The sequence below is a fragment of the Humulus lupulus genome, chromosome 1 (assembly GCF_963169125.1).
Source record: "Humulus lupulus chromosome 1, drHumLupu1.1, whole genome shotgun sequence".
Taxonomy (NCBI): domain Eukaryota; kingdom Viridiplantae; phylum Streptophyta; class Magnoliopsida; order Rosales; family Cannabaceae; genus Humulus; species Humulus lupulus.
In genome coordinates, this window is record NC_084793.1 from 6,377,250 (window position 1) to 6,395,823 (window position 18,574).

The window sequence follows — 18,574 nt, forward strand, 5'->3', positions numbered from 1 at the left end:
ATGCTCATATGATACCATGTATTTTAAAATCGTACATATTTGATACCCTAAACTCAAATTTAATTAATAAAATTTTACCAATTTAATCAAACTACTGTCAATTATGTAAGTTCTAAATTTAAATTTAATTACTTAATTATATATAAATGATGACAGTTTGATCATATTGACAAAATTTTATCTATCAAATTTGAGTCTAGGCTATCAAATATGTATAATTTTAAAATACAGGTACCATATGAGCCTTATTAAAAATAGAGGGTATCAAAATGATACTTTGCAAAAACAAAGAGTATCAAATAAGTAAATTCCCTTAAAAATAAAATAACTTAAATTAACCAAGTTAACTATGTTGATTCATCAAGAGCGAGAAAGATAAACATTAACTCAATTGCTAAGGGGTATTATTGGTGTCCAACACTACAAAAAATTGACATACTATTATTAGTTTAATTCAACATGAGATCTCCTTTATTTGAATTTAATAAGTTTTATACGTGGTATGACTAATGAATGCCCTTGTGGGGGTGATGAGCACCATTCAGTAACAAATAAATATATAATATATAATTGCTTATATTCATTCCAATATTCTTAATTATTTTTAATTGGTACGTTAAAATAAATCCTAATCACTAAATTTTGGTAGGAGTCGATCTCAACCACTCATTTTAATTGGAAAAAATCTATAAATAGAGAAGAGATACTTGATGTAATAATAGAAAGAAAGCATTATTAGCGAGTAGAGCTTTTCTTCTTGTAATAACCATGAACCCTTTAGAATCGGCGGAGTTCAGAAGACAAGGCCATATGATGATCGACTTCATAGCAGATTACTACAAGAACATCGAAACTTACCCAGTTCTAAGCACCGTCCAACCGGGTTATCTCCGAACCCGTTTACCCGAATCCGCTCCAAACAACCCGGAACCCATCGAAACCATCCTCAACGACGTGAATCAACACATAATTCCGGGCTTAACCCATTGGCAGAGTCCGAACCATTTTGCTCTCTTTCCCAGCAGTGCCAGCACTGCCGGGTTCCTTGGTGAAACACTAGCCGCGGCACTCAACGTCGTCGGCCTCAACTGGGTCTCATCTCCCGCCGCTACCGAGCTGGAGACCATAGTCATGGACTGGCTCGGAGAAATGCTCAAACTCCCTAAGTCCTTTCTCTTCTCCGGCACCGGTGGCGGCGTTATGCAAGGGACCACGTGTGAAGCCATTATTTGCACACTCGTGGCGGCGAGAGATCGGAAACTTAGCGCTATCGGACGAGAAAATATTGGAAAGCTTGTTGTTTACGGGTCGGACCAAACCCATAGTGCATTTCAAAAGGCCTCCAGGATCGCTGGGATTCATCCGGAGAACTGCCGGATCGTCGAGACGAATAAAGCTACGTCTTTTTCCATGTCGCCAGAGATTATTCGGCGAATGATAATCACCGACATGGAAGCTGGGTTGGTACCGCTCTTTGTTTGCGCCACGGTGGTGACGACTTCAACTACAGCCGTCGACCCTCTCGGACCGATATCTGACGTGGCGAAGGATTACGACATGTGGGTTCATGTCGACGCTGCTTACGCCGGAAACGCATGCATTTGCCCGGAGTTCCGCCACTTCATCGACGGCGTTGAGGGAGTGAACTCGTTCAGCTTCAACGCGCACAAGTGGCTCTTCACCACACTCGACTGCTGCTGCTTATGGGTCAAAGACCCGAATGCATTGACCAGATCCCTATCGACAAGCCCGGAGTATTTGAAGAACAAAGCCACTGAGTCAAAGAAGGTGGTCGACTATAAGGACTGGCAGATATCCCTGAGCCGGAGGTTCCGATCCCTTAAACTCTGGCTCGTGCTTCGTAGCTACGGCGTCGAGGGACTCCAAGGGTTTATCCGAAGCCATGTCAAAATGGCGAAGCAGTTTGAAGCTCTCTTAGCCTCGGACGACAGATTTGAAGTTGTCGTTCCGAGGAACTTTTCATTGGTCTGTTTCAGAGTTTCTCCGTTCGCCATTACTAAAGTCAAACTCATTAGTAAAAATCATCATCATCATTACGAGATCGGAAACGACGTCGTTGGTAAGAAAGAAGAGTGTTATGTTATCAATGGTAATGCAGATTTAAGGGACACGTGCATAAATGAGGTGAACAAAGAGCTGCTGGAGTCGATAAACGGGTCGGGTCGGGTGTACTTGAGCCACTGCGTTGTGGGTGGAGCGTTTGCGCTCCGGTTGGCAGTCGGGTCAACTTTGACGGAGGAGTCTCACGTTGTTAGGGCTTGGAACGTCGTGAAAGAACATGCAGACTCAGTATTAGCTAATTATATATAGAGTGTTTGTATTTTGCACCTTAAAGGGTCTAATACTAAATAAAGCATCGCCTTATGATTGCTAAGCGATACTTCATCATTTTTATTAAATTTAAATAAGTGAGATCTAATATTAGATTGCACTAATAATAGTATGCCACCTACTTGTGGTGTTGGCCATCAATGGTGTCCCTTAGCAATTCTCTTATATATAACACCATTCGGTGCACCCAAACCACCATTTCACTATTTCATTACTTAAATAATTTATTTTTCTAATTTTTTTATCATTGTGTATATTGTTGTCATTTAAGACATCTTACAAATTTTCAAAGAATTCCGAATAATTTACATTATTGAAAATAAAGTTAAAAAAATAGACACCCGTACAATAATATTTTTTCGATACGGTAAATTATTTGAAATTTCTTAAAAATTTGTAAGATGTCTTAAATGATTACAATGTACACCATCATTAAAAAAAAATTATTTAGGTGTCGAAATATGAGAGAAAAAAAAGTAGATGTTCTCGATTGAAAATGTCATAATGATATTAATGTATTGTATTGTGTATTTCAGTGAGAGTATTATAATTCATATATGTTCATCCATTAATATTGGAATTTCATTCCAAAAAAACAATGAACATATTTGTCTTAAATTGTTATTTAATGAATCTAATGAGATTTAGTCATCCTACATCATTTTCGAACCAAATAAAATAAATATGTGTGCACTCTTAATATTTACTGCCCATTGATGATTATTTTAATATTAATCATTGGATTACAATCAATTGTCTATATTTCTAGTTTTTAATTAATATTTCTAAAAGTATATTTTGATTTTTTCAAATTTTTGGAAGACTTACTTGATGACATGTAGGTCACATAATTATTAAATTAAAGAATTTAAAAAAAATCTTATCAAAGCATTATATAGAAAATTTGCATTATACATGTAACTCATCACTTTTGCTTTTGCTTGTGACTGGGTTAAAAAGTAAATATCACAAAAAGAAAATGGGAAGGTTCTTGTTCAAAATCACAAAAAAGCAATCATATTAAACCATCATTTAATAATTGGAAATTACTATTATTGCAATATTAATCATGTTGGTACGTTAATATAAAATATATATATTATAATTGAGTTGTTAGAACAATTGAGAGACAAAACACATGTATGCTAGCTCATTATTTGTTGTCAAACCAAACTTTTATCGTTTTGAATTAAAAAAGAAAATGCGTAAGGATTTTGTATTATTATTTTTTTCGCAACTTGGAGTTCATATATAAAATAAATATTTTGATTATATCAAAAAGTTTGTTAGAACTGGTTCGTCAGTTGTCTTGATAAGTTGCTTTTCCTGTTTTACACTACAAGAAATTTGACATACAATGACTCCCTACAATGTCTTACACCATTGGTGTAAGACATTAAAACTTATCAGGGGTTTTAAATGTCTAATGGTGTAAGACATTGAAAGTTTTTATTAATGACTACAATTGGAAGACATTAAAAATGGTGGAAGACGTTGGAAATAGGTTGAGAAGTGGCCAGGGGGACATCTAATGTCTCCCACTGGGAGACGTGGGACACGTGGCACGTCTCCCACTGGGAGACATTGAATGTATAGAGGGGTACATCCAACGTCTCCCACTGGGAGACGTGGGACACGTGGCACGTCTCCCAATGGGAGACGTTGGATGTACCCCTCTATACATTCAATGTCTCCCAGTGGGAGACGTGCCACGTGTCCCACGTCTCCCAGTGGGAGACGTTGGATGTCCCCCTGGCCATTTAATGAATTTTGGGTCTTCTTCTTCCTCATAACACCAAACAGAGAGAGCACACCAAACAGAGAGCACGAAAGGGGTTGCGATTTTAGGGTTTTCAAGGTTAGTTTTTTTTAATTTTTATGAATTTTAGTTAATTATTTTGATAAAAAATCATAGGTTTAGCATTAGGATGAGTAATATACATGATTTTGTGTTAATTTTACATTTTTATGCATTTTTTTCTATACATTGTTAGATTTATTTGTTTTTCCATGGAGGTTTTTTTTATAGATTTAAGATTTCATAGTTTTTTTTTAATTTAACCTATCACATTGTATATATTTCATTATAATATATATGTTCATGATTTTTTTTTATTTTTATCATTATTTATTTCGAAATTTAGATATATTTTTGTATGTATATTTAAACTTTTTTTTTTTAAATTCTAACTATTTTGTTATATATATAGTTATTATGTTAAAATAAATTTATTAAATCATTTTTAAAATATAAATATATGCAAAAATTTATGTTTTTGTTGATTATTGAGATTTTAGGTTATGAAATTTTTTATTGATTTTTTGTTTAGGTTATAATTAGTGGCTCATTGGAGTTTTTTTTTATTTGTTTACCAATCAATTACTTATTAGGAATTTAGTGATATTTGTTTAGTAATGTTTAACATATTAATTAATTTAATTTCGTAGGTTGTGATTTTGGTGGTGAGATTTTAGAGAGTACTTTGCATCAAAACTTCTATATCTATCAATCACACATTTGAGGTAATTAAGTTTCTAAAATTATAATAATAAGTTATATATTGCTAGATATTTAGTGATATTTTATTTATTATTTATTAATTTATTTATATTGGTTTGTGAATTTAATAGCGAATTCGATTACTACTTGAAGTAATTTTGCTAGCTTTTGAATTATTAATTGCAAGAGGTAAATATATATTCTCTTACTTCTACTTTATATATTATTAAACAAATGTTAGAAGAGTTTGAATATCTTAAATATTCATCCATAGTGAAGTAGGTTCTGAGATTAAAATTGTGTGCTGCGGTGATAACGGAAGGTTGAGAACTTGTGTGTATTAGTGAAGTAGGTTCTGAGAAATTTGACTGTGTGCTGCGGAGCTATAAGGAAGAAACTTATTGTATGTTGTTTGAATTGTTTGTTTTGCTATTCACATGTAGATGGTTAGGTCACTATTATAGGGGAAATGCTGCCCGATTTTATCTAGGATAATAAACAATTAATTTTATATATGCATTCTATAAGGAAGAAACTTATTGTATGTTGTTTGAATTGTTTGTTTTGTTATTCACATGCAGATGGTTAGGTCACTATTATAGGGGAAATGCTGCCCGATATTATTTAGGATAATAAACGATTAGTTGAGAACGGGCATTACTTGATTGAACATGCAAGTCCCAGGCATTACTTGAGAACGGTATTATTAATTAAAATTTACAAATTATTTTTGAAACTATAAATGTAATCAAATAATTAATTAATATATTTTACTTTATATTTCTTGCAGCTAACAAGCACATCATATACAGAGGCACAAATTGATGAGTTGCGACAAGAATGGGCGACATATATGTTGCCGATAATCCAAAGTTACCGACCTCGTTGATAGGTTTTTTTTTAATTTTTTAACTCTTTCTTCATACACAATGCAATATTTGTTCATTTTGAATATTTCTAACAAATATTGTATTTCTTGTATATATCTAACAAATATATTTTTTTATTTCAATTTAAATTAATATTATTTCAATTTAATTAATTATTAAATTAATTTCAATTTAGATTAAAATAATTTCAATTTAAATTAAAATAATTTCAATTTAAATTAATATTATTTCAATTTAAATTAATATTATTTCAATTTAATTAATTATTAAATCAAATTAAAATAATATTAATTATAAATTTATTTAATTTATTTTTTTTAAATGTGGGAGACTTTCAATGTCTCCCATTGGGAGAGGTGGGAGACTTCCCACGTCTCCCAATGGGAGAGGTGGAAAGTCAAATGTTGACTTTCCACCTCTCCCATTGGGAGACGTGGGAAATGACTCACCTCTCCCAATGGGAGACGTGGGATGTCTCCTAGGGACTTCCCACGTCTCCCATTGGGAGAGGTGAGTCACTTCCCACGTCTCCCAATGGGAGAGGTGGAAAGTCAACGTTTGACTTTCCACCTCTCCCAGTGGGAGACGTGGGAAGTGAGGCACGTCTCCCAATGGGAGACGTGGGATATATACCTACAATGACCCTAGCAACAACGTCTCACTAAGTGGGAGACATTGTAGACTTCCAATGTCTCCCAATTAAAGTCATAAAACCTCTATTTTGTTGTAGTGTTAACAAGTTGAGATCCTCAAAAATTCAAGGGAGATTCTCCATTGTGCAACTTCAAGTTGGGTCCATCCTTCATGTACATGAACATCATCATCCCGAGTACCTTCTATATGCAAACCGTCCACATCGACTTCCACTTCATGTTTAGACGATGCATTTTCAGTATTTTTTTCTTCATTTTGCACATAATGTTCGTAACTAGTCATTGCTCAAAGCCAAATTTTCTTGTAGATTTAGAATGTGTATAAAGGATAGATGGACTGTATTTATGTCAAAAGTCAATCCAAATAAAAAGAAGATAATATATTTGGAAAAAAGATAATTATAATAAAAATTTATTAATAATTAACTCAATTACAATTGTGCAACATGTTTTATTTTCCATATATAATTAATAATTTTAATATTAATGTGTACGTATATTTATTATTTTAAAATTTTAATTAATGAAAAATTATAATTTTATTGGTTTCTTCAATACACTTAAGTAGTTAATGAAATATTATAATGCTATTTGTTTCCAAAAATAAAAATAGTAATTGATATATTTAATAGTCTGTAATATACATAAAAATAATTTATTCCTTAGCATCCGTATATAAATATAATATTTATTAAAATATCTTTTCGTTATTTTGAGTTTTTATTAAAAAAATCAATATATTTTTAATAATAAGTTTTTCTATAATAAAATACACATAAATGTTCATTTGAAATAAACTATCACTTAATTTTTTTAACAAAACAATATAAATTATATAAAAAAAATGTCACATATTTATATTTATAGAAACTATTCCGACAGTCAAAAATAAATATTCTTGGGATCCAAATCCTCTGTCCCCATCTCAGTCCGATGAGTTGAAACATGACAACTTATTTATGAAATAGTTACACTAAAGTGGCTCCAAGAATAAAACAATAGCTAAATAGAATATACTAAAAATCACCCCAAAATAAAATAATAATTAAACAAATGGAAAATACTATTTTGGTTTATGTGTTATTTTTAATACACAATTAATCGTGTATTTTATTAAATAATAATTCAAATAACATATTTTACAAAATAAATTCAAATAGTATTATATACTCAGTTTTAGTAAAAATATTTTTAACTAAAAAATCAATTTTTTGATCGTTGGCGATACGATGGGTTCAGAGAAGTAGATAAGGTAGTCAAGATGCTGAGAAATAAATATTATATTTAAAAATATTTTGACTAAAATTGGGTCTATGGTATTATTTTGATATATTTTGTAAAAAATACAAGATCTAAGTTATCATTTAACAAAACATCAAGACTCATCGAGTATTAAGGAAAAACACAAGGGTCAAACTGATATTTTCCTCTAAACAAAACATACCCAAATTTTGCATTATAAAAATGCAAAATGAAAAAAAAATCAAAACCATTTATGAAACAATTAAGGAAATCCATACCCTTAAATAAATTAAAACAAACTATCCTATTAATAATATAAAAAGTGAAAGCTATATGTAGTGTAATTTTAAAAAAAAAAACATGTAATTTTTGTAATAATTTTCATTTAACCCCCTTAAATTTTGTCTTTTTATTTTATTTTTCATTTGCTCCTTCCCCCAATCATCGGGTCTGGATTTGTCCCTGAGTAATCATTAAAGACGGGATTGGTCGACACCCTGAGCAACAAGCTTTGCAAGTCTGCCGATCATTTCTGCAGTTCTACGTGGATCGGTAGACTACTCTGACCAGGATACACAACATTTTTCTTATGTTAAAATATCACAAGAGATTCTCGAGATGTGTATTATATTCCGAGATGTGTATTATTTTCCAAAATTAAATCAGGAATTTAAGTGCTAGTAATATAAAAATATAAAAATTTGGTACTTAGTAGCAATTGTCTTTTCGGGTTACTGAAATTAAATCAGGTATTCAAGTGAACAAAATTGTTTACCTATAACAAACAAACAAAAAATGTAACTCCCACATATTTAAAAAAAAAAATTAAAACAATCTACTACCCAAAATATACCAACTCTAAAAATAACAAAAACTTTTACATAACTAAAAAAACCATAAAAATCTAACTTTTTAAAAATAAAAATAAAAAAACATAAAAATCTAACCTTGGGCTTTGGAAAATCAACATAGTCAACCTTTTCTAAATCAGAGGGCACCATTGAAGTCACTTTAATTTTAGTAGGTCATTTTTTTGTATCGAAGAGTAATGGTATGTGCACCTAAAATATGCACATAAATATTACACACAGTGACGTGTCAGTTTAGCCTGATCAATCACATGTATTAAAATTGAGACCAACTATTTTAAAAATAAGTGTCACGTCACTGTGTGCATATTTTGAGTGTATATATCATTACTTTCTATCGAATGTACACACACGTCTTCTTCATCATCACCGAAGTGTTGATCTTTAGGAATGGGGATAACTTTTTGCTCTTCTATTTTCTCTTTGATTTGCAATTGAGAAGATGCAGAGTTCAAATTTCATATGGAATAATGAGAATCAATATAAGTGAATTTACTTCCTAATATATATTTAATATATCATAATTGAAGGAAGAATAGGTGCAGACTTGTATAAACCTTGTATAGATTTTAATTGATTTAAAACTTAAAAAAGAAATTTAAATTTTAAATTAATAATGTTTAAAAAAACTATAAAAGGTATATTTAAATATATATAGGTATATTTTAAAATTGGGTTATAATATTTACCATTTATTGTAAATAAATAACATGGTATTAAAATTGTATATAAAAAATAGGAAATTTCTATGGTAGGGGCTTTAAAAAGAACCTTATCGGTGTGACTCTTTTGTGTGCGCGATTTTTTTATGATCGTGTATATTGTAGTTATTTAGAGAATTAGGCAAATTTTCATAAAATTCTAAATAATTTACAGTGTCGAAAACTAGTTTAAAAACAGCTTGTTGCACGCATGACTAATTTTTTTATGTGCGTGGAAAATATAATGTTTGAACCTAATTTTCAGCACTATAAATTATTCGGATTTTTCTGAAAATTTGCAGGATGCTCTAAATAACTACATTATACACGATTATAAAAAAATCGTACCGAAAATTATTCACGGTTAGAAAATACATACAGTAGAATCCCCTAAAAAATATTTTGTAATAAGTTATGTAAATTTTGTTTTCTTGAAATGTCCAATGAAGAATCATATCATTCTGTGGTGTGTGGTCAAAACTACTCAAGAGGTGTCCACTCTTCCCTTTATTATCTCTGTTCTCCTCTTCTCACTAGTCACCTAACTACTACACCAAAGAACATGTAAGTTGTGATCATAACTATTTGTGCAATCTCTTTATAGATTTTTTTTGGTTATTTTCTTTCTTATTTTCATGTTTGGATGAGTAGGGAAAATGGATTGAAGCCAATGGACTCTGAGCAACTCAGAGAGTGTGGACATAAGATGGTAGATTTCATTGCTGACTACTACAAATCCATTGAGAATTTCCCAGTTCTCAGCCAAGTTCAGGTCGTTATTCTCTCTCAATCTCTTGCTGAACTATTGAATAGCAAACTGTTCTTATTACTATCTTTATGGCAGCCTGGGTATTTACATGAACTGTTACCGGATTCTGCTCCTGCTCACCCTGATTCTTTGCAACAAGTTTTTGATGGTGAAGATCTCCATCTGGGTTTTCAAATTTTAGCTTTTTTTCTTGTTTTTTGTTATCTAAAACATGGCAGAAGCATATGGTCAAGAACAATTTTATTCTGACATTGCAGACATACAGACTAAAATATTACCTGGGGTAACTCATTGGCAGAGCCCTAATTTTTTTGCATACTACCCTTCCAATAGCAGCATTGCTGGATTTATTGGGGAGATGCACAGTGGTGGTCTCAACATTGTGGGTTTTAGTTGGATTACTTCTCCTGCAGCCACAGAACTCGAATCAATTGTTCTTGACTGGCTTGCAAAAATGTTGAAACTTCCTCAGGAGTTTCTTTCAGCAGGTAAGACTGAAAGAATTAGTTTGTTTGGATTGATCAACATTTGGAACTTGTTTATGGTTTATCTTCTAAGGAAGTGTGATTAGTTCATGAAATTTTGATTGGAATTTTTTTTATACAGGACAAGGTGGTGGAGTCATTCAGGGCACAGCAAGTGAACCTGTTCTCGTTGTACTATTGGCTGCTCGCGATAAGTTTTTGGGGAAGTTTGGTAAAAATTCTTTTGGGAAACTTGTTGTTTATGTTTCTGATCAGACTCATTCATCTTTGCAAAAGGCCTGTCAGGTATCTTCATATTGCACTTTCTATCTGAATGTCATGTGTTTTAAGAATTCCAATGTCCTAGTTAAGCATATTGCTACATGTTTTTCGCATGTGGAAATTCATTAAGCAGGGCAGAATGATCATGTTTATTCGGGATTTCTTAAAAATTTGTGTCTATTTTCCTTGAACATGTTTGGTGTGGGTGTTTGTTTAATCTATGTAGCACTCTTTCAAGGTTGAAATTTTTAAGTCAGAAGTTTTGAGAGGTGATAGTGCCTGTTTAAATCAAATATGCTTATGGTTTAAATACAGATTAGGGGTATTCATCCAGAGAATTGCAGGATGCTAAGAACAGACTCTTCAACTAATTACGCCATATCTCTCAATGTGCTAACCGAAGCGATTTCAAGCGATGTTGCCAATGGTTTAATTCCCTTTTTCTTATGTGCAACGGTAGGAAATGAGAACTCTTTTATACTAGCTGTATTCATCTATAGTTTTTTCTCTGCTTAAGTTACTAGGTAGCCTTTATATGAGAACTTTCTCAATTTCAAACTTGTTATTGCTCAAATCAATCTTCCAAGAAAAATATATTACTTCTGATCAAAGTGGTTGAAATGTTTCAAATAGACTTTATTGCACTACTAGTTTACTTCATAACACACACCAATCCAGTTTATCCTTTGTTGATGAAAGAAGCTTTTTCATTTGTCCCTACAGGTTGGTACCACTTCATCCACCGCAGTTGATCCTTTGACAGATTTGGGAAGAATTGATAAGGTAAATGAAGCCTTGTAAAATACCAAATATTTATGTCTACAAAATCTTATAGTGGCATGTGACCTTTTTCAAGGTTATGGAATTTGGCTCCATGTGGATGCTGCATACACTGGAAGTGCTTGCATATGTCCAGAATACCGCCACTACATCGACGGTGTTGAAGAAGCATACTCGTTTAACATGAATGCACACAAATGGCTTCTAACAAACTTTGATTGTTCAGCACTCTGGATTAAGGTATGCAAAAAGATATCATGGCTGCCACATAATTATGGCCACTAATGAACTTGGAAAATTCTCACTTCTCCAAGTTTTTTAAACCTCTCTTTTTACTAATAGCTTTAGTAAGTTTGATTTGATCAAACATTGATTCAAACTGACTTGGTTTAATCTCTTCATAACAGGATAGAAATGCATTGATTTGGGCCTTGTCTACAAATCCTGAATTTCTGAAAAACAAGGTAGCCCTTTTGTAAAGCACATTATGACAATAGTGCTGAGAGATTCAATATGAGAATGATGAACCAACTTTCTCTTTTCATAATGAAACTGACATTTAGGCTTCTCAAGCAAACTTGGTTGTGGATTACAAGGATTGGCAAATACCACTTGGACGTCGGTTTAGGTGTGGCTTTCAAAGTTCTGAATCACTCATATATAGATTTAATAGTGCATTTTTCCAAACTTTGTGTTTTGATGAACAATTATATATTTCTAATAGGTCACTTAAACTATGGATGGTACTACGCCTTTATGGTTTAGAGAACTTACAGTGCTACATAAGAAACCACATCAACTTGGCTAAACACTTTGAAGACCTTGTTGGTCAAGACCCAAGATTTGAGGTAATTCATCGAGTAATAGCTATTACCTTCATGTCAGAGATGTGCATGGAGACAACTAGTACATACATGTTCTATTTTTCTCATAGTCACTTCTACAATAGTTTCTTTTTATCATTTCTGACACACTAGACACCTTGTCTAAACACCATTTTGCAAAAAAAAAATATCAAATAAAGGCTATTCTGCATTTTTTTGTGTTATGTTGGCATGGCAGATGGTCACTCCTAGAATATTTTCTCTGGTTTGTTTTCGCCTTCTGCCGAGCTCCAAGGATGAAGGTTTGGCCAACAAAGTGAACCAGGAGCTGTTGAATGCTGTGAACTCATCTGGAAAGCTTTCATTTCTCACACAGTAATGAGCTCACTTAGTCACTATAGTACTGATCAGTTCATATATTCTGATAGTGAAATTAGTAATGATATCATTATATATGTATGTGTAAATGCAGGTGTTATCAGGCAAATATGTGCTATGCTTTGCAATAGGAGCTCCATTGACTGAAGAGAGACATGTCAATTCAGCTTGGAATGTTGTGCAAGAGAAAGCTTCTAAACTATTAACAGCTTAAAAACTTTGTAAGATGAGTCTTTCAAGTCCAACATTTATAAATGAAATGTCTTTTTTAAAATGTCTTTTTTTTATGTAAATTTTTTAAGAGTAATGATATGTAGACCCAAAATATGCATCAAAACATTATATTCAGTGACGGGACACTATTTTTTAAACAGTGGGTCTCAATTTTAATAAATACGATTGATTAGACTAAACTGTCACGTCACTGTGTCATTACTCATTTTTTTAAATAGCATTTTTCAACAATCGCAATACTTTAATGTGCAAATATTGAATGACATAGTATTAGTGAAGCTAAATTATGTTCAAAGGCAATTATCCATTTATTTCTATAAATTTATTTTTAAGTTAAATATATTTGAAATAATATTATTTTTTACTCAAATTATAAGTTTATAAATGTGACTCCTAAAATTTCAATTTGGATACATTTAGATATCTACTCTAATTTAGGCTAAAGTTTAAATATGTATGTTGTCTTTCTTTATTTTGTGTGGATTTTAGGAATTTTTTATTTATTTATATATTTATTTATTTTTGGGTCCCACCTCAAAAATCTATATTTAAAATGGGAAATTCTGGCGTCCCTCACAGGACTAAGTCCTTTATGTGGGGCTCAGAAATTTTCCAAGTGTCAAATGTACATTGGTATTAAAATGTTGACTTTTGAGTATTTTGACTTGGTATAACCGGTTATACAACCGGTTGTGTTTTTTTAGTTGGCACTGTTTAAATAAGTGGGGGTAAAAGCGTAATTTTAGGTCCAATAAATAGTACAGTTGAGGGTTCTATAGTAAATATAGGTAAGGGTTGTGACTTATTTATGATTGTGGACACGTAACTATTTGACTGGTACTAAGTAACTATTATAATTGACTTAGACAAATGTATAATAAAATAACGTAACAAAAACTAAAGTTGTTATATTTTTTTTATGCTATATAAAAAATGAATATAATGTGGTGGCAAATTTTTAATATAAATAATAATTTTTTTAAAATGTATTAATTATTGAATGACACACCGCATTACCATTTAGTAGTTAATTTTTGCATGGGCTTTTTATTTTGCATGAATATTGGGCATATTGGTATATGTATTAGCCACGTAAGAAGTTTTCCCTGAATAAGTCAACACTCTTCATTTTGGCCCCTTGGCAACAATGGCAAAACATTTTCTTCTTTATCTCGTCAATGTCCGTTCGGAGATTGAACAACATGCTGAAAGCCACTTTCTGGAATGTACTCCTGCTCATGTAAATCTCAGGGTCCGATATCTCTGAGTCTGAAGAGGAGGAAGGGACCATTTTTGCATTTGACTTTTCCCGTCCAGCACGAACAGAACTCCCAGGGATGGGGTTTTTCCGGGGTCATCCTTTGTTATAGCAAACAAAAAAACAGAAATGTCAGTTTGTGAAAAAAAAAGTTTACCCAATGTGCATTGACTACCCTCTTCTCTTTTTAAAAAAAAGGTGTTCTTTAGCAAGAGGAAGGGCAACTGCTACATAAAGTCTTTACCTCGCTTACGCCGTGGTTGGGTGGTGGAAGGATGCCCTTGGAGTTCGCCACCTTCCACACTCTGTGGCTATACGCCCTCTTCCACTGGGCTTGCATCACTTTTGATGGTCATTTTCCTGGGACGACCGACCCGTTGGAGGGAACGAGGCCTGTGAGAGTCCTCGATCTTTTCGGCCGTCATTGCGGGGGAGCGGGTGGCCAAGGCTTTGTATCTCATTTTCTTTGGAGTGGGAACTCAAAGTAAAGTCCAGGGAGAAAGAATTCATGAGTACATTTTCAAGTTTATTAAGTAATGTGAACCCTTGTTCTTCAAACAGAGAAACTGAACAGTCTTTATCAGAGTTAGGGAGGAGAATAACCTTGTTCGATTAGTCGGGGGAGGGAAACAAACTGATTCAGTTTTCATAAGTTTTTTTGAAAAAAAAAATGCAGTTAACATGAAGAAAAACGGTAGCCGGTTAATGGGTACACATATGGGGTATTTAAGTATTTTTGCACACCCAAAGCCTTCAGATTAAATCCAGCCGTTGAACACAAAAAGTGCACACATCCAACGACTCACATTTAGTGAAGGACTAAGTCCTCCCAATGGAACTGAGGGACTTTAGAAGTGCCCATTTAAAATTGGTAACAACTTTTATTGGACTGTCTAAAAGCAAAAGATGTTTTGCAAAAAAAAAAGTGCTAACCTATCTACAAGTAAAAACACTCAGCACGTTTTTGCAAATTAATATTTTAAAATATGCATGTTTATACTAATTATTCTAAAAATAAAAATTATTTGCACCAATTTCATGAAAAAATAAAGGGTACCTAAACATTTTAAATGATAAAACTAAACATGTTTTCTTTTGTTGAATAGACATGTTTTTTTTTTTAAAAAAGAATTCAATTTATAGATTAATAATTTTCATCGGCTAGATAAGAAATACAACGTTCAACAACATCATAAGATAAATGATCATAATTATCGAGTAAACTAAGTTTTGTCAAAGAATGAACCACTTTATTTGCCTCGGGAGGAACAAAGTGACATGTTTTGATTTGGAATTTTATTTTATTAAATCTTATAAAGTTCAATTATAATATACTTAAGTACTTGTTTAATCTAAAATAAATAGAATAATAATATTTCCACTAAAATTATCATTGATGAAAACATTATAACAATCAACAAAAATAAACTAGTATGTCCAACTAAAAGATTGGATGACATAAAATGTTGAGCTAAAGTCTTGTCCTTTGACATGGTTTGCTAGTGGTCGTTTTTTTCTTCCTTTGGTTATTCTGATCGTGGTTACAAGTGTTAACATGGCGTCATCAAGTTCGAATATGGATTCCTTGGAGGCGAGATGGGACGAGTTGCAGATAGATGATGAAAACGAAAGGGGATTGGCTTTTGATGGAACAGTGGATAATGAAGAGAATATTGATACGAGGTGGTGTTTGGTGGGAAAGATACTGTATGAACGCTCAACAGATTATGACTCCTTCAGGAATGTCATGGCGTCTCTCTGGCGCCCCGTCAAAGGAATGTTCGTAAAGGAACTTGAGCCTAACAAATATCTATTCCAGTTTTTTCACGAACTGGACGTCAAAAGGGTCATGGCAGGGTCGCCATGGACTTTCAATAGGACCCCTTTGATTTTGGAAAGGCTGAGTTTAGGAGGAAATCCCCGTACGGTGACGCTGAACATGCTGGAGATTTGGGTGCAAGTTTACGATCTTAAGCCAGGTTTTATGTCGGACCGAATACTTAAGGCCTGTGGGACTTACATGGGGCAGTTTGTGGAATCATGCCCAAAATACTATACAGGTATTTGGCGAGAATACCTTAGAGTTCGGGTGAGGATTAATGTTGAGCTCCCGTTGAAGCGCCGAATGAAGATCTTCGCTTCAAAGACCAACTATTTCTGGGCCACTTTTAAATATGAACGTCTCCCCACGTTCTGTTTTATTTGTGGCATTTTGGGACATTCTGAGAATTTTTGCCATAAGATGTTTGATGAAGATGATGAGAACATGGCCAGACCATATGGTTTGTTTATGCGTGCCCCTGAGCGCAGGAATCACAAACATATCGGAGCCAGATGGCTGCGGGACAATATGGCAAGACCCCTAGAACAGTCGCCGGTGGTGAATAATCCAGTCAGAAACGAACATCAAGGTGGTGCGGCGAGAGGAGCAGGGGCTGAGATGGTGTCGCGTGATTTGAGGAGGGATGGAGGAAATCGTGGTCTGACTATGGAAAGGGATACGATAATAATGGGAGGAGATCGTGGATTGAATTCTGGAAAGGGTATGGGTTTAATGAGAGGAGATCGTGGTTATGAGGTGGTTGGGGATATGCACGTACTTAATGAATTTAATGCTGGAGATAGAGAAAATCGAGGTGTAATTGGGGATCTGGATCCGTTGACCACGGGATACCAGTTTGTCGATCCCAAGCGTCACAGGACCACTGAGCTGGAGGATATGGGCCACGATAATAACATTTCATTGGGCCAGGGAGTTTCGGGTCAGAAAAGCCGAGTGAATCAAGTGGATATAGGCCTGAAGGAGCTGTTTACTGGGGGCCTTACAGAGGAATTACCACTGGGCCGTGATAATGATATGCAAAGGGATTATAATATGGCAGAAAGTTCAGATGTGGGCCTCACTGATGCTCACAATTTGGGCCTTGTTATTTCAGTATCTGACCGGGAAGATGACGGTGTACATGCAAAGGTTCAAGAAAAGAATCTGACTGCTGAAATATCTCCAAAAAACGTTCATGGGGCGGGCTCCACCAGCTGGACCCGCCGAGCATTATGAGTATTATCTGCTGGAATTGCCAGGGGCTTGGGAACCCGCGGGTAATTCAATTCCTAAAAGACATGATTGGTCAAAAGCAGCCCAAAGTTGTGTTTCTTTGCGAAACGTTGTGTAAAAGGGAGAAAGTGGAAGCATTTAAAAGAGCTATTGGTTTTGAGGGGTGTTTTGTGGTGGATTGTATTGGGCATAGTGGCGGTGTGGCAATGTTATGGAAGCTTCAGGATGAGGCCTCATTGATTAGTTTTGATAATAATCTTGTTGACATGGAGGTTCAGTTAGGAGGGCATCCCAAATTTCGTTTAACAGGTTTTTATGGGGAACCAAGTCGCAATTTAAGAAGAACCACTTGGGAGAAGATTCGTCACTTGGCTAGCACATCTACCCTACCGTGGTGCTTAATGGGGGACCTGAATAACGTCCTTTCTAATCGAGATAAGAGAGGGGGGCGCCCCTATCCTTCTTGGTTAATTAATGGTTTTCAGGAGGTGGTAGAGGATTGTAATCTGGTGGACATGGGCCTGGTTGGTCACCAATTTACCTGGGAGAGAGGGCGTGGGACAGATAATTGGGTCGAGGTCAGGTTGGACAGAGCGTTGGTCACTCATGGTTGGCTCTCTTTATTTGACAAGGCCCGTTTGCATAATCTAGGGGTCTCGGCGTCGGATCATAGTCCGCTATGGTTGGATTTGGGTGTTAGGAGGAGCACTCCTTATACGTACCATTTTAGATATGAGAATGCTTGGGCCCGGGATCCATATTGTCGACAGATAGTGCAAGATTCTTGGGGAACTCCTCACGCGAACTCGCTTCTTCAGAAGATTAAATGCTGCAGTACTTCGCTGGCAGAATGGGGGCGAGACATTACAGGTCGGTTTAAGCATAGGATATCTCGTTGCAAAGCTATCCTAAAATACACTCGAGGGCGAAGCGATCCTAGCTCAGTTCACACACACAAAGATACCCAAGAGATGCTTTTCGAAGTGCTTTCCCAACAGGAAATTTACTGGCGTCAAAGGTCTAAGCAATTGTGGCTTAGAGCGGGAGACTTGAACACCAAATACTTTCATGCGGCGGCTAATACCAGGAAAAGGAGAAATCAGATTATAGCCTTGAAGGATGAGGACGGCATCCTTCGTGATTGGGATAATGGGTTGGGCTCGGTTATGCTAGATTATTTTAGGAGGCTCTTCTCAGCCTCTCAGACGAATTGGAGTGTTGTCATAGAGTGTATACCGAGATCTATCTCTGAGGAGATCAATAGCGAACTTGTGGCCATCGTGGAGGATGAAGAAGTTAAGCAAGCTCTATTCCAGATGCACC

The 18,574-nt window shown here is 34.4% G+C and overlaps 1 protein-coding gene, 1 long non-coding RNA gene and 1 pseudogene across 3 annotated transcripts; all 3 read left to right on the forward strand.

Moving 5' to 3' along the window:
• Positions 1-765: 765 nt before the first annotated feature.
• Positions 766-2,331, forward strand: LOC133777402 (tyrosine decarboxylase-like). The gene has a single exon (XM_062217294.1). It carries the CDS (start codon positions 769-771, stop codon positions 2,329-2,331), a length of 1,563 nt encoding a protein of 520 aa, XP_062073278.1. The 5' UTR covers positions 766-768.
• A 1,727-nt stretch (positions 2,332-4,058) lies between these two features.
• Positions 4,059-6,079, forward strand: LOC133796133 (uncharacterized). 2 transcript variants are annotated; one of them, XR_009875511.1, is made up of 4 exons: positions 4,059-4,210; positions 4,801-4,875; positions 5,296-5,552; positions 5,643-6,079. It is a non-coding gene; the product is annotated as an uncharacterized LOC133796133 (long non-coding RNA). The 2 variants fall into 2 exon arrangements; XR_009875432.1 differs by having other exon boundaries at positions 5,434-5,552; positions 5,643-5,912.
• Positions 6,080-9,625: 3,546 nt separating this feature from the next.
• Positions 9,626-12,969, forward strand: LOC133784046 (phenylacetaldehyde synthase-like; annotated as a pseudogene).
• The last annotated feature ends 5,605 nt before the right edge of the window (positions 12,970-18,574 follow it).